The 16,646-nt window shown below is 53.9% G+C and overlaps 1 protein-coding gene across 9 annotated transcripts in view; it reads left to right on the top strand.

Moving 5' to 3' along the window:
• KCNT1 (potassium sodium-activated channel subfamily T member 1) overlaps positions 1-16,646 on the top strand; it is a 67,934-nt gene that overhangs the window by 26,895 nt on the left and 24,393 nt on the right. For 5 of the 9 annotated variants that reach the window (XM_017810385.1, XM_017810386.1, XM_017810384.1 and 2 more), the window contains exon 2: positions 8,676-8,717. The exons of the other annotated variants lie outside the window; for them this stretch is intronic. In XM_017810385.1, the coding sequence (XP_017665874.1) occupies positions 8,676-8,717 (42 nt within the window). The remainder of the gene's footprint in view (positions 1-8,675; positions 8,718-16,646) is intronic. 9 annotated transcript variants of the gene reach the window in all.

Below are 16,646 nucleotides of genomic sequence, written 5' to 3'. Positions count from 1 at the left end.
TGTTAGAGGATGTTCTCAGGGATGCAAATGATTTCTCCAGATGATTGAAGCCAGTGAAATAATTCTCACCTACTTTATTTACCTCCTTACTCTGTCTCTTAGTCATTGCAGCACCTCAGAGCTTTTAGGAGTTCCCAGTCAAAACAGGAGGAAAGGATTTGAATTCATCTGAGGAGAAACCACTCCACAGATATGTATTATTCTACACTTGGAAGGCAAAAAAGGGACTTCAGGAGTGTCCCTGGGCATCCTGGATAAGGATTTTTTCCTGTGTGCGGGGTGGGACCAGCCCAGGCTGCCCCTGTGGGAATGTCTCCCACTGAAGAGGCTTGGAGCTACTTCTGTATGTCAGGAACTGCTCTGAGATGAGGTTGGAAGCAGGGCAGCCTCTAGGCTATGCCAGGGAGGGCAGGCTCAGCTGCAGACCATCTGCCTGGGCACTGAAACTCTTCTGGCAGCCAGTGATAGCGACTGGAGAAGCCGGGAGAGGCTGAGCCTTTCCCTGCGAGCCGAGTTTTTCCTGAGGCAGGTTCCCTGTGCCTTGTGTTGGGAGGGATTTGAAAGGGAAAGGTGTGATGGGGAACAAAGTCAGAGCAAAGCCCAGCTGTGCTCTGAGCTCTCCGTGGAATGCTCTGTGTTTGGGGAGAAGCTGCTGGCGGGAGGCAGGACGTGGAAATATCTGCTTGGATCCCATTCCATGGGCCGGTGATCTCCCTGTAACACCGGAGGGGTGGGTTTAAAAACACAAACAAACGTTTTTACAAGATAACCATGTCCTGTTTGTGCAGCTCTGCTGGAAGCAGGGGAAGCTCTGGCCACTGCCTGTCCCAGGGAACAGTGGTATTCCAACGGGATTGCAAACATTCCCTTTAGGTATCTGCTTTGGACACTCCACTCCAGGCCTTGGCAGGGCTGGGTGTCCCCCCCTCGCCTCCTTGAGTTGTGTTTGTTGAGCTGCCGAAATCTGAACTGCTGAGGTCTGGGGGAGAAAATTAGCATTGCAGAAGAGCTGGGATTGGAGAGGACCCTGGAGGGCTCTGCTCCAAACCTGCTCAAAGCTGGACGGGCTTTAAAGTTGTCCCAGCTGGCTCAGGACCAGCCCTGCTGAGTTCTGAACATCTTGCTGGAGATTTCTCAGCTTTTCTGGGTGCCGGGTGCAGGGTTTGGTCACTCCCAGGGGGAATAATTTTTCCCTCTGCATCTCTTACCTGTTCCCTCCTGTCCCTTTGCTGTGTGTGTCCCAGAGGGGGCTGACTGCTCTTCACCCATCAGGACAGCAGTTGGATCCTTCCCTCCCTTTCTCCTTCAGGCTGCACGTTCCCACCTCCCGCAGCCTTGCCTTGTCTCTCGGTTCGAGATATTTTTGGCAGGAATAAATGGGACTTTGCTTCAGCCCTGTTCCAGTCAACAAGGTGGCTGGAGTTTCCTCAGAGGCAAACAGCAGCATTCTGCTGGGGCAAGTTTGCTGGGAGGTTTCTTGAAGGTAAAGCACTCTGGGCAGTGAGGAATTCACCCAAATGCGGCCGGTCGATGTTTTGTTCCCACCGGGGGCAGCCAGGTATCAACAAACAGGTCTGGCTCAGTGTGTTTTCATTGCCTGGCACTTGCACACAGGGAGACCACGGGCAGGTCCAGTCTGGCCAGTGAAACCATTGCAGCTGCTGTGTCCTTGCAGGCAGCTCTCTGGGGGATGTTCTCTAGAGCAGGTCGGAGCAGCCTGGATATGATTCCCTGCCGAACCATCCCCGTGCTGTGCTGCTGAATCCCCTCCCGGGGGGACAATAAGTCAACAGCTAATTTATTTATTTTTAACATCTCTTTAATAACAAAAGCTTTGTTGGAAAAAGTGCTTTCAGAGCTGTATCTCTGCCCTCAGCCAGTGCCATGTGCTGGTCGGGCACCTCCGCTCCCGGCGAGGCGGCTTTGGGCAGGAGAAATGCTGTGCCAGGGACATTCCCTGGGTGGGATTTGCTCCCCCCTGCCCTGCCAATGTATACTCCAGCCTCGGGTCTTCTGCTGCTGCTCTGCTGGCTGTGGATGAGGGTTCATACACCAGGTATTTGGGTAGTGCTGAGGTCGGGGGTGTTGAGAGGGTTTGTGATGGGAGGATTTCTGCATCTGTGCCAGACCTGGCTCCTGCACCACTCCTCTCTGAGCTGGGACTCAGCTGCCACTTTGGGAGGGAGGGCAGGAACTGGCTTTGCTGTGGGAGCCTTTATGGGGAAGACCTGAAATGGAACCTGGGGGAGTTCCAACAGTTTTGCTTAAAAAGTGTTTTGGTCTTGATCTGCTTTCCCTCTGACTGGGCAGGGCAGCCCTCACTGGGGTGTATTTTTGGCAGGGGTGTCTCTGCCTGGGGAGCACCAAGTCCAGCTGGGGCTCACTCTGCCGTGCAGCTGTTTGCTGACAGGGTGTTGGTGTGTGATGGTTGCCCAGACTGGAGCGTGGTGTCTCCAACCCTTCCCCCAGCAGTTACCAAACCACGGGCTGGTCTCAGCTCTGAGGTCCAACCCTCAACCTGCCCGTGGTTCTGTGCCTGGCGCTCCCATGGGAAGGTGCTCACTGAGCATCACCTCTCCTTCCAGCCTTGAGTGTGTTTTCCTTGGCATTGTCAGGCCTGGGGGGTGGCACTTCTTACACACCATTTAACCTGGGAGTTTCTGGGCACTGCTGGGTGATGCCAGGGGTGTTTTCAGTGTAGGACCACTGCAGAAATCGGGCAGGGTGCTCAGCTGCTGAACTCCACTGTAAGGGCAGCATGGGAATGCACTCCTTGATCCTGATGAACAAGAAACAATCCCAGATCCTGCTGCCAGCACAGGGAGCTGACCGTTGCCATCCTTTGCACTAAACAGAGCTGTTCATAAACAGCAGCAATTTCATCCCAGGCTTGAGCCTGGCTTCTTCTTGTCTTTGTTCTGGAGCCGCTGGAATGGCCCCTGAGCTGCTGGAATGGCCCCTGAGCTGCTGGAATGGCCCCCAGGCTCTGCTCATCCCCCATTTTGTACCCACTCCTGTGCTCAGGGACAGGACCCCCATCACTGTGTCCCAGCCAGGGCCCAGCTCTCAGCTCCCTTGTGCAGTCTGGGCTGTGTTTCAGGGTCTGGTCCCGTGTCTGTGGTTCCCATCCCTCACCCCCCTGTCCCTGTCTCCAGCACGCTCTGGCACAAAGTGTTTGTGCCCTGGGCACGGGGTGATGCCACCCCCTGAGCTGGGTGCTGGAGGGGAACAGGCTGGGCTGGGGAAGTGCTGAGCTCTCCTCCCACGGCTGCTGGGGAGCCGCCAGCACTGCTGAGAGTGTCGGTGCCCTACATAGCACTGCCAACCAGACACCATCCCCACCCAAGGATGCCACGCTCAGCACAGCACTTGGGTTTTGGCTCTGTTTATTTTAGATCCCTCATTCCCACCAGGTCTCATCAGGGCACAGGGATTAGCATGTTCCTCCTCCAGGAGAGGCTTTCCTGCTTGCTGGAAGAGTGGGATGCCAGCCATGACCATCCCTCTGAGAGGGCATGTGGGGCTGTGCAGGACCATGACATGAGGGGGTCTCATAACCCCCCTCCAAGCTCAGGCCCAGTCTTTCCTCTACAAGGATCAAGCACTTGTCAGGACTCCAGGGACTCATTAAAACTCATTAGCAAAGACAGGGAGCTGTGTGTTAGAGCAGCCTCAGGATCTGAGGGCATTTTTGCCCAGTGCCCAGTCTTGGCAGTGAAAGGAGGTTGTAGCCAGGTGGGATTGGTCTGTTCTCCCAAGTAACGATCACTAGGACAAGAGGAAGCAGCCCCAAGTTGTGCCAGGGAATATTTAGATTGGATTTGGGGCAAAATTTCTTCAGCAAAAGGGTTGTCCAGGCCTGGCACAGCTGCCCAGGGCAGTGGTGGAGTCACCGTCCCTGGAGGGATTTACATGACGTGTGGTTGTGGTGCCTGGGGACATGGGATAGTGGTGGCCTTGGCAGTGCTGGGTTAACAGTCAGATCTGATGATCTTGGACATCCTTTCCAACCTATGATTTTATGATTCTGGGGGAGGCACAACTTCCTGGAAGGGAACTGCAGGCAGTGCTGGACAGTGGGCTGGGAACAGCTTGTCCGGCTGCAGCGAGCGACGCTGCGGCTTTGGCACCGCGCCTGTTTGCTTCCAAACTTTCTGTATTTTAGTTGTGATAGGGGTTTTGCAGAGGAAAGCCAAGGAAAAGTACCTCTGTGATTAGGGAAGTACCTTGAGGAGGCAGCTGAGCCCAGGCTGCCTCCCTGCCTGTGCGGGTGCTCTGCCTCTGGTCGTGGAAGGGCTTGGAAGGGCTTGTCCGTGTGGCACTTCTCCAGCTGTCAGCACGTGCCTGGAGCAGTTGGTGGCTTTTCCAGGTGCCCACCAGCACACCTCCAAACTGGGTGTGCTGGGGGCTCAATCCCTTTCCTGGGGTCATCCCTGCTCCCTCCTGCAGCCGGGAAGGGGGGCTGCCCTTCCCCTCCCCTCTCACACGCGTTTGTGAGCAGGATGTGTGCACCTTCCTCTCCCTTTCCCCTTCCTCTTGCTCGTTCCTTCTCCCCCTCTTTACTTTCTTTTTTCATCTCCTTCCATCTGTCCTTCTCACATCAGGCTATTTTGGGCTGAGTTTCTCACTGTCAATATGGTAGGAACCGTGGTGCAGCTCATGTCTTTAGAGCATGAGCAGCACTTCAGGAAGCCTTCCCAAGCACTTACCTTGCTTGGCTCATCTTAACCCCCCCTGCCTTGACCTCATCTTGAAGGCATTTTGAGATCAGGGTGAAAAGGCATTAAATCCTTCCCATGGCCAGAGGAGAAAGCCATCAGATTTAATACCTTTTTGCCCTGGTCTCCAAACACCTCTGAGCCTTGCAAGTGGTGATTAAGCAGCCTGAAGCCAAGTGTGGTGTTGGCAGGTCATTACTTGTGTCTTTTTAACTCTCAGAGGCTTTAAGTCAAGGCATGATTTTGTTTTTTGAGTTTTTTTTTTTTGTTTGGAAATGATGGCTGTAAATTGAATAGGAAATGCAGAACCAGAGGTGAATTTTTAATACTCTTCGTTTACCAAAAATCCAGGAGACAGCAGGGAAGGCGCAGGGCTGGCAGGGAGTTTGCTGGGAGGGAGCAGGGCTCTCTGTTAGCTGGGCTGAGCTGCTGCTGTGCTTTGCTGCTCTCTCCATCTGAGCATCCTCGAGCACTTGAAAGGCAGGGACAGTTTTTAGCCTCAAATTATCTGCATGAGGCAGATGAGCCAAATGCCACCTGGATCCCGCAGTGCCCTGGCAGGGCTGGGAGCAGAGCTGGGGCTTGGCATGGCTGCCTTCCTACCCTGGAGAGAAGGGGGCTGGTTCTGCTACCCAAATTCTTGGGGTGCTGGAGCCCAGGGGTGCTGCTCACATCCCTGCCCAGCTCAGGGGAGCAGAACCGCTTTGCTGGGGTGTGCTGGAGCCGGAGCTGAGGAGGCAGATGAGGTGGAAGGTGGCTGCTCAGCTGAGGAGCTGCCTCCAGCATGGGTGGGCAGGTGATTGCTCTCTTTTACATAAGCAAGGTTTATTATGGCTTTTGTTCTAATAATAAATGTGCCTTTGTCTCTTCACCTTCTAATAAAACCTTTCTTTTTTGTAAGGGGCTGCAGCTTGAAAGGTGGGGGCAGACATGTCTCTGGAGCAGCCAAGTTCCTTCCCTCTCTGCTCCTCTCCTTTCTCCCATCCTTTCCTGCTCTGCCCTTTTCTCTGGGAGGTGCTGCTTGTGCCAGCCAGGAGCTTGGCATTGTGATTTAATGCTTAGCAACACCAGGGCAAGGGGCCTCAGCTTTCCCTGTCTGGGTATGGCATTTGTCTCCCAGGCCCCGGACTCCAGGAGGGAGCGAAGGTCAGGCTCACAGCCTGTGCCATGGTTATTTTCCACGGTAGGAATGAGATGAGTTGAGGTTTGTCTGCACAGGGATACCCAGGGAGGCAGGTCTGGATGAAATAAAAAGGTGAATTTGAAGCAGATTATCTAAAACACATTAAAAGCCAGTGCAACCTTTCTGACGCCGTTAAATGGTTTTAGTTCTGTCTGTTGTAAATCACGGATAATAAGTTTTGGGATCTGGAAAACAGCTGTTTTCCAGATGAGATTTGGAATGATTTTTAGTTTTCTTAGAAAAATTTCCGTATTTTCTCAGCGATTGGACTGTTTATGAGAATTTGGGTGCCTGGTGGGAAGGAGGAGTCTGAGGAAGGTGTCCTGGGAATCCTGCTGGCTCATCCCAGTGCTCTGGAACCCACAGTGGTGCCAGACCTGCAGGGTCTGCAGGACCCCATCGGGCTGTGTGATTAAATGTGCTTCTGCTGTTTGGTTTTCAGGAGTGTTGTTGTGCACTGGGGAGCTGCAGCTGGAATGAGCCCCTTCCCGGCTGCCAGCTGGCACTAGATTAGGAGAAAACCAAATCATCCGCTGATTCTTTCCCCATAAACATCTCTGTGAGGCATAAAAGGCTACTGTTCAAAACCAAACACAAGTGGAGGGGCTTGAGCAGCCCCTGCTGCTAACGTGGGATAATCCAATTTGGCAGGAGGGAGGCTGAGCTGGCGAGCTCCTTCCCGCGGGCTGTGCCTGCCTCTGGTCTGCAGCTGGAGAAAATCTGGGATGGTTGTCACCAATAAATGCCAGGACTGCTCCGAGGGACAGCACAGCTGATAGACCCACCCCAGGGCTTGTTCTTGCTGTGAGAGACAGCACGAGGGACCACTTGGTGTGAACTCACTGCTCCAGGAGGGTCACACAAGAAAGCTGGAGATGAGCAGGGAAGAGGGGTGGGAGGCAGGTGGGAGAGGGGCAGGAGCTGGGGGTGTTCAGCCAGAGAAGAGAAGCCTCTGGAGAGACCTTCAGTACCTAAAGGGGCTCTAAGAGAGCTGGAGAGGGACCTTGGATAAGGGCCTGGAGTGACAGGACAAGGGGGAATGGCTTCTCACTGCCAGAGGGCAGGGTTAGATGGGATANGACAAGAGGGAATGGCTTCTCACTGCCAGAGGGCAGGGTTAGATGGGATACTGGGGAGAAATTCTTCCCTGGGAGGGAGGTGAGGCCCTGGCACAGGTTGCCCAGAGAAGCTGTGGTTGCCCCATCCCTGGAAGTGTTCCAGGCTGGGTTGGACAGGGCTTGGAGGAACCTGGTCTAGTGGAAGGTGTCCCTGCCCATGGCAGGGGGTGGAATGAGATGAGCTTTAAGGTCTCTTCCAACCCAAACCACCCTTGGATTCCGTGATTATGCTGCTTTTAAGGGAACAGATAAGCACAAGATTTGTCCTATTTGTCCCCAGCCCCTCCTGCCCCACGTCCCCCCAAGAACTCCCCATTTAGGGTTGGGGACCTTGCAGCCTCCTGTCATGGGAGGTGGGGCTGTGTCTAGACAGCATCACCTCACCCCACATCGAATCCCTGCTCCCTCCCACCAGGCCCTGGCATCTCTCCCAAATGGAGCATCTCCTGTGGCTTTCCCAGATCTGAGGTGTGGGGACCTTGCTGTCGGTGTCCCCCGGGGTGGGACATCCCCCAGTGGGACATCCTGTGCTCCCTCTGAGCTCCCCCCTGCAGCCCTCACAGGGATCAGAGCTGAGGAGCAGCAGCAGCAGCAAAGTAAATCACGTCGCAGGGAGGCTGCTCCGCGTGCCCGGGAGCTGAGGGATGGATCGGCTTCCTTTGGACTCGCATTTTCACTGAAATGTGGATTTATTGCTTTTATTTATTTTGCACTGTGCTGGAGTGCTGTGGCCTCATAAAGCAAAAGCAAAATACAAGAAAAATCTTTATGAGCTGCAAGTGCCCCGTTGGCTGGGATGATATTTCTCGGTTGTCCTGGCTCGTGGTAAATAAGGAGAGGAGAGAGGGCACTGCTGGAGCAGGGAAGGGCTGAGGCTCAGGCAGGTTCAGGGCACTGCTGGAGCAGGGAAGGGCTCAGGCTCAGCTAATGCTGTTGGTGATGGGGACCCAGAGCCATCCCAGGGATCTCTGGAAGAGCATCACTTTTGCAAAAGGAATTTTTCCCTTTGCAGCTCTAATTTCCCTTTGCAGCTCTGTCTGTCTGTCTGTCTGTCTGTGGGATGTACAGTACACGAGCACAGGCCCTTTGCCTCCCACCTGTTCTCATATTTCTTTATGTTCTTCTTTCTCCCCCTGCCCTCACCCCCCCCTTACCCTCATTATTCCTTTCTGTTATTTGATTTTATTTGATTTGATTTATTTTTTATGCTGTTTTATTTTCCCTTCTCTGTTCATCACTCGTGCCTGTAAAACCAGCCCAGGAGAAACACAACACTGAGTTCCTCCAAAAGCACCCCCAGCCCCTAAAAACACCAACCTCCCAAAGCCCAATTTCTCAGCAGAGAAGGCGTGACGCTGATTAGCAGCAGAGCAGCGATGCCGTTTGCTCGTTTAAAAAAGAAAAAAAAAAGGCATAAAAATTGCTTTTATCCACGGAGCTGAGTCCTTAAAGGGGCCAGACGTTGGCAAAGCCACCAGAGCATCACTGTGTCCCTGGTGTCCCCCCAGTGGGACCTGAACAGGGAGGTGTGGTGTGACCCGCTGGGGCGATGTCGGTGCCGCGGTGTCGGCGTCCCCCGTGGTTGTGCCGGTTTCCCCCCCGGGTGGCTGTGCCTTCCCTCACTCCCTCACCTGCTGTGATGCTCTCGCTCTGTAGGCCTCACGCCGAGGACTTCAGCGTGGATTCCTCCTTCTCACAGTAAGTTCTCCGCGTGTTTTCCCCGCGCCGGCGCCGCGGGAAGGGGCGAGGGCTGCGCTGGCACCGCCGGCCCCGGGGACCGTCGCTCTGGCCACAGGGAGAGGCCAACGGTGTTCTCCAGAGAGTAAAAAACCCCTTGGAATCTGGGGGGGTTGTGTGGTGTGTGTGCACTGGTGAGCAAAGTACTTTGGGCAGTACTGCTGCTGAGAACAGTGGTTGGACTTGGCTTTAAATTAGTGATGGATTAGGGGTGGATGCTCCAAGTGTTCAAGGCCACCTTGGATGGGGCTTTGAGCAGCCTGGTCTAGTGAAGGTGTCCCTGACTTTTAAAGGTCCCTTCCAACCCAAAGCAGTCTGTGATTCCATGATTATTCTGCTTTTAAGCACAAGATTTGTTCATTACTGCTCTTGGCACCGAGGAGTTGTGTATGGGACCAGCAAACCCTTCTGAAATGATCCCCACCGTGGGGAGGATTATCTGCACCCAGGGACTGGCAGGTTTCTTGGGGGAAGGAGTGATATCCTTGGCAGCAGATTGGTGATTACCCATTAACCATGAGCTCCATGCACAGACCCTAATTAAACAATGCAGATTCATCAGCACAAGCAATTAGAGGAGCAGACTCATGAGTGTCAGCCTCCAGTGTTGCAAAACAAATAAGGCGAACGAAACACAGCGTGTTATTCCATTGCTTCTTCCCTTCTTTGGGTTTTAATCTTTTAAAATTATTATCATTATTTTATTAAGAGCAAGTGGTGCCACTGCCCAGCCATGGGCAACGTCCAGACCTTGGATGGGAGACAGTGGGATGATGAGCTGAGGGATGAGCAGGTCCTTGCCCAGGGCCCACGGTTGGGGATGTGTCCTCAGTGCTGAGCGAGAGCCCTGGGACCCCACACGGAGAGGTCTGGATCAGGGGATCCCAGAGCACATTCCAGTGCCTGAAGGGGCTCTAAGAGAGCTGGAGAGGGACTTTGACCAGGGCATGGAGGGGTAGGACAAGGGGGAATGTCTTCCCACTGACAGAAGGCAGGGTTAGATGGGATATTGGGAAGAAATTCTTACCTGGGAGGGTGGAGAGGCCCTGGCACAGGTTTCCCAGAGAAGCTGTGGCTGCCTCTGGATCCCTGGAAGTGTTCCAGGCTGGGTTGGATAGGGCTTGGAGCAACCTGGGCTAGTGGAATGTGTCCCTGCCCATGGCAGGAAAGTGGAACAAGATGATCTTTAAGGTCCCTTCCAACCTAAACCATTCTATGATCTCCAACCCCTGAGTGTGTCACTGCTTCCTCCAGTGCTTGGTTTGGTGCCTGGAAATGAGCCCTGCAGCTGCTGAATACAGTTGGAGAGGGATTGCAGCTGCCTTCAGGGAACGAGGAATCGATAAAAATCCCATTCTCATTGCAATGTCCTCCCTAATAATAAAAAATAGTGTGTATATATATATATATATTAAAAAAAAAAGAACAAAAAGTCCAGCAGGAGATTTCTTTTATATCATTACAGATTCATGAAGCCTTTTCTGGCTGGCCAGGGCCTGTGTCCCAGCTCAGTGCCCTCAGCCTGGTGCCTCTTGCCCAGCCCTTGTCCCACTGGCACACGAGTGCTTGTGTGGATGAGTTCAGGGAATTGCTCTTCTCATGGTGCAAGTTGAGTTGTCCTGAGGACTGGCCTGGGAAGCCAACCTTGGTCTTGGCAGAGTCTTTCCAGAAGTAGCTGCTTGGAGCTTGCTTTCCATCCCCTCAAAAATAAAACTGCAGCGTTGCTGCTGGAGCCAGGATGACATTACCTGCACCCAGCTGGGTTTAATTTGCTGCAGAGTGGTTGGCAATATCAATTCTTTCCCTGGGCAAAAATCACTCTCCATAATAAAACGGGAGATGGATTTTTTTTCCTGAGTTATTCCCGTGGTAAATGCACAAAGTCTGGGAGAAACAAGTTTTTGAGCTTGTGGGGCATGGCATCCTGGCTCTCTGTGCAGCGTGGCTGTTGATGGGGGACTCAGTTTTGCTAATCTCTGTGGTGTGGCTCAGCATGTGCTCTGTCAGGAGCCCGGGCAGCTCAGCAAACTCATTCCTGGGGATGCAGGAGCTGGTGGGAATGTCTGCCTTTCCACAGGGCTGGGACAGGGCTGTGGTGGATGTGACAGTGCCACGGTGGCTGTGACAGGGCTGTGGTGGCTGTGATGGTGTCGCAGTGGCTGTGATGGTGGCACAGTGGCTGTGACTGTGCCATGGTGGCTGTCATGGTGCCTGTCAGGGGCTGCTGTGGGACCTGCTGAGCGCCTCAGCCCTGAGCACTGCCCTGATCCATTGGGATTGTCTGGGACCCTGCAGAAGGAGCGGGGAAGCAGCTTCAGTCTTGCACCTACTAAGGGATGTTGGATGAGAGTGATACACTAAAACCAGCTGGATTTCCCCTGTTTGGGATACTTGGCCTTTTGGACTATGCAGCTTCTGCCACTGGTCTCCCCAGTGCTCTCATGTACCTCCCAGGCTCTGAAACTCTCTCTCCTGGCCCCAGCCCTTCTCCCTGAGACAGGTGTCCCCTCTTCCCTTCCCTGAGGGGAAGGGGGGCTCTGCCCCTCAAAGTGGGAGATGGAGTGATGCCCTGGATCCCCATCCCTCTCTGGCTGCTCTGTGCTTTCTTGTTTAAAAATGTGCCAGATTTATTGGGGAAGTTGCTGCAGGGAGAGGTTTCCCGGGTGTTTGGTGGTGCCCTGGAGAAGCCGAGGTGTTCATGGAGAAAGCTCCTGCCAACGATGTCTCACGGCTCGGTGGGGAGTGGAGGGGCGTCCAGCCACCCTTGGCTCGTGGCACAGCATCGGTCCTGCCCAGCTGCTCCACAGGAGGGGTGAACCCACACATCCCCCTGGCCGATGAGGGACCCCCGGGGCCGTGCACCCCGTGTTTGGAGCCGTTCTCTGCACGCTCGCTGGCACAGCCCCGCCGAAACCACAGCCTTCCTCCTTTGAGTAATTGTTCAATTACTGCTTATGGAGCGTGGGGGCAGCTTGTTCCCTGTCTCTCCCCTTGGCAGGCAGCCAGGTTGTCTGTGTGCACACAGCCTGTACAGTTATTCCCACTTTCCATCTCCAAACCCTGGGCCGGGAGCAGCTCGTCGCGCTGGCGAGCCGGGAGCTCGGGTGGGAAGGGCTGGAGCTGCCCCCCCATCCTCTGCATGCCCTGGGATGGGCAGAGGGTGGCAAACACGGATCACAGAGGGGGTCAGTGTGCAAAGCTCAGTGTGGCATCTGTCTCACTGTAACTTCTGTACCCAAACATCTGTTAGCAGCAAGAAAACAGTGGGGGAAAAAGGAAAGAGAATCCCCAGGGGAATCAGGAGGGCTGGAGGTGCAGGAGATGTGCCTGGGTGGTCAGTGTGGTTGCCATCAGCAGGTACCTGAGCCTCAGGCTGGCTGGTTTGGTGGTTTGGGAAGGATTTGGGAAGGACTTGGCCTCAGCTCAGGTTCCCCTGGTGCCCGTGGGGCCCTGTTGGCACCAGATGCTCCGGAGGCTGAGCAGGACCGGAGGCAGCCTGGCCATGGCGTGGTGCCCTCACAGCATCCTCGTGCCTTTTGCACAGGAGCCTCTGCTGCTCCTCGTGCCGCAGGATGCTGGGAGAGGAAACGCTGCAGCCCTGAGCTTCCAGCCCTGCTCCTCACCTTCCTCTGCCTCGAGCTGTGCCTGGCACAGTCTCTGGGGAGCCCCCCTGAGCCAGCAGCACAGTTCCCTAATTCCAGACTTGGCCACAGCAACGTTTCTGCTGTGTTTGATCCAGGTGGATTTGCACAGAGGATGCAGAGCTGTCCTATAGGCTGAGCCAGAGCAGGGGCTCAGAGCAGGGACTCACTTGGAACTGCACTGCCTTGGCAGAGTATTGCAGAGATTTCTAGGATTTTGCTGGTTGGTTTGTTTATTCTTTTAATCCCCCAAGAAATCTCTGAAGAGTCTCATTTGCATCCTGCTACAGGATGGGGGAAATTTCTTGAGAAATTTCCTGGGACAAGAAATTGTCCCAGGTTGGATGAGGTTTGGAGCAACCTAATCTAGTGGAAGGTGTCCCTGCCCATGGCAGGTGGTTGGAATGGGATGAGCTTTAAGGTCCCTTCTAACTCAAACCATTCTAGGATTCTGTTGGAAACAGCATTTCCCACCCAGCTGAAGTGTGAGGGCAAGGAGCAAAAAACTGAGATTTTTTCTTTCCTGTCAGGGGGAATATTTATTTGAAGCCACGTTTCTCATGGCAAGAGAAACGTGGTCTTATAAGAGGTGTCTTATAAAACACAGCAAGAACAACCTGGGGCACCCAAGTCCTTCAGAAAGGAGCAGTGTGGCTTGGGGCAGGTGCTGGGGCAGAGCTGGCAGTTCCTTCTCTTGACTGGCTGGTGGATTTTGGAGCTGGATTTTGGACTGGGAGGGAGAGATGTCTCAGCTTTCAGGCCAAGCCCAGCAGTTGCCACATGCCGTGGGGATCGGAGAGAGCTGCCTGTGCCCAACTGCCCATGTAAGTGTCCTGGGAATGCAGATTTTGGGGGGGCATCTCCACCCACCCCTGTCCCTGCTGCAGTGCCCGCATGGGGGGCTGCAGCTGGGCTGCTCTTTTTTGTATTTCCCTCTTTTTTAGGAGAACTGTGTTTGTCCCAGCTCCCTGGGGAGGGTACAGGTGCAGAGCCAGGGCTGTGCTCCTCAGTGTCTATTTTAATGCCAGTGGGGTGGGATGTGCTCGTCCTGGTCTTTCATCCTGCACTTTTCCCGAACAAACTATTGTGTCTTTTTTGGGAACTCATCATCTTACAACAAATTGCCCCTAATCTTAGATTAATAAAGTACAATAAATAACGGAGTGAGGAGAATGAACTCGCTCAGGCATTATGAAGTGCATAATAGCAGTAATTACACTTCCAAGCACAGGGTTTATAGCTAAACTTGTGCTGGGATCGTTATCCACACGGCCCCGGGGGGGTTCAGGGGGGGAGAAGGGGGGGCAGAGGTGTGCTGTGCTGCCTCTCCCTGCCTGCAGGGTGGATCACTGCTGATGACCCTTGGAGCTGCCTGGGCTGGGCTGGCACCACCCTGCCTGGCCAGAGGGAGGGATGCTCGCAGTGGGAAGGATGTTTGGCTGGAGGGAGGGATGTTTGACTGGCAGGAGGGATGCTTGGCCAGTGGGAAGGATGGTCTCAGTGGGAGGGATACTTGGGCAGTGGGAAGGATGGTCCCAGTGGGGAGGTTGCTCCCAGTGGGGAATTTGTTCCCAGTGGGAAGGATGCTTGGCCAGTGGAATGGATGCTTGGGCAGTGGGAAGGATGCTCCCAGTGGGGGGGATGCCCAGCCATGGCAGCAGGGAGGGGGCAGCTTGAACAGACCATCCTGTCTGAGCTGCGGGGAAGGCAGAGCCCTCAGGGTATGTTTTGGGGTGGCAACGCAGTCAGAGTTTCGCTTGATTTTTTTATTTCAAGTTAATTCTTGACAATGAAATTAAAGGGTACGTTTTACATGATATCACCTCCTTCCCTCAGCTGGGAAGGGAGTAGGAGCTTTGATATTCTTGGATGGTGCAGCTGCCTGGTGAAAGCCATCCCTCACTCTGCCCTGGGCCAGTGGGGTGTTGGCTGCAGAGCAGGTGCCAGTGCTGGAGTGGGACCCCCATACAGCTCCAGGGGCTCAGCCCAGCTCACAGGGAGGGCAGATTATCTGCACAGGAACATGTTCTTTCTACGTTCTTTTATTGCCTTATTCTTTTTCAGTGATAAACACCCCTTTCCCCCACCTTCCTGAGACCTACTTGAGTTGCTTTCCCAGTGTTCTCCCTCCTGCAGCCAAGAGGATGGATGAATACATGGGCTACTTTGTCTTGAAAAGTTAGATCTAATCATTTAGTTCTTTTATCCACCAGCAATTATATCCATCATCTCGAGGTGGGCTGCAGAGCTATAGATCAGTGAACCATCTGGCTGGAGACAGAGATTTATATTGCTGTTTGTTTCTTTGATACAGAGACGAATGTCTGGGAGAGGAATCGTGCTCCCTGAAGTCTCCGTCTCCTCAAGGCGCTTAATCCTGAGGGACTCTGATGAATGGGGTGCTCAGCGCTCTTGTCCAAGCTGAAAGCCAGTTCCCAGCATTTCCTGGGCATTTTTAATATGGAGAAGGAGCAATTAGCTTGTATGCAGTGTTGTGAGCAGTCGTGGCAGATGATTTATGCCCTGGCACTGAAAAATTATTTGCCGAGCCTGGTTTTGGAAACGATTAATTTTGACGTGTTAGAGCCGGGTTTCTGAAGGTCTGCCTTAATGCTCTTTGCTCCTGAGGCATCGTGTTGGAGAGCCAGGGCCCGTAAATTCTCCTGCTCTCTCCCTGCAGTGGGGTCTGTCCTTGCCCACCCACCTCCTTGTTCCCTTCTCATGGTGAACAAACACCAGGTTCGGTGGAAAACCCCTCTGACCACTTTCCTGCCTCTCGGGATGCCTGGTGTGGGGCCCAGGGTGAGGGGGCTCATAAACCCCCTTCCTAATTTGCCTCCCAACCAGCTGGGCATTAATGCTCAGTGAATATTTGTTTATCCCTCTGTGTCAGAGTGAGGAGCAGCTGCTTCCCAATAAATCCCAGCCCGGTGGCCGTGCCAGGGACACGCTCGGCCGGAGCTGGCACCACGTGTGCCCCGACAGAATAACCTGGGCAGTTTAATGACTGCCACAGGGAACTTGCTCACCCTGATCTGTGCCTTGCCTGGGAGATAGGCCTGATTAATGAGGTCTTGATGAGCTCTTCCGTGGAGTTAAAAAATGAGTAATAACAGTAGCACTTACTTAAGGGACTTGTTGAATACAGTGAACGGGGGAAGAGGCTAATTCATTGCACTTAACTCCATTATGGGCTGAACTAATAATGAGCAGACTTTGTCTTGCTCAGTCTGAAGCTGAGCAGGAGGAACTGATCCCGTTTTGCTGGCACTTGGCAGGACCAGTGTGATTTATAACCTGCCCGGGGTCACCAGTGGGTTTGCAAAGGGCTGCAGGTGTTTATAAAGTACCAGGGGAGGTGACGACAGATGAGCTGAGCGGGGGCTGGTTTTGCCCACACACCCTTCATCTGGGTGGGCTTGATCCCAACCCCTGGTGACATCCATGGGGAGGAACCTCCAGCCTTGGTGAGGTTTTCTCCCATCCACCTGGAATGCAGGACTGGCGGGAGGGCTGTGGGTGGGGGTCAGGGGTGGAGGCAGGAGAAGCCGATGAAGGGACACTGCCCGTGGTGGTCACAGCAGTGGATGGGACATTTTTGGATTTACCAGAAATGTGGCTCCTCCCTGCTGGTTCCTGTGAAGTGCCCTGGCAGGTGACTCTTGTCCCAGTGCCTCGTCCCTGTGCCACGAGTCACCAGTGGCTCCAGATGCCAAGTGATGTTTGGAGTTGGTTGTCAGCTCCTGGGTTTTTCTGGAATGACCAAATGTGGTATCTTAGCAACAAAGGGAAATTTTCTCCTTTCAGAGCTGAATTGATTTTTAACAGCTTTGATGCTGAATGTTTTTCCTACCCAGGCAGAGCCAGGGCAGTACTGGGGACGTTGCCCTTGCCAGCCCCTGCTCTGCTGCAGCTGTGGGGGTTGGAGCTGCTAGGGGAAGCTGCTAGGGGAAGCTGCTCCAAGGCCACTACTTCTCTGAGAAGTTTTGGACACTGTAAAGTGTGTGTGGAAGGAGAAGTTTGTAGGTCTGATGTCAGCTGGTTGTGTGGGAATGAAAGCAAAGCCCTCAGCCCAAAGCAGACCTGGCCCTGTGGGTCAAACCTGCTGCTTTGACAGGCATTGATGTATTGCGTATTGGTGGTACTGGTGGTACTGGTGGTTCGGTACTGTGGGAGCAGCTGGGAGCCTGGGGCTGAGTCCAGGGTTGTCTGTGGGCTGTAAAGGTGGTCCCCCAGCTGGGATGGGGGG

Source organism: Lepidothrix coronata, unplaced genomic scaffold (genome assembly GCF_001604755.1).
Source record: "Lepidothrix coronata isolate B3197 unplaced genomic scaffold, Lepidothrix_coronata-1.0 Scaffold28, whole genome shotgun sequence".
NCBI lineage: Eukaryota > Metazoa > Chordata > Aves > Passeriformes > Pipridae > Lepidothrix > Lepidothrix coronata.
The sequence above is the reverse complement of the archived record's forward strand: the minus strand, read 5'-3'. Positions and strand labels throughout refer to the sequence as shown.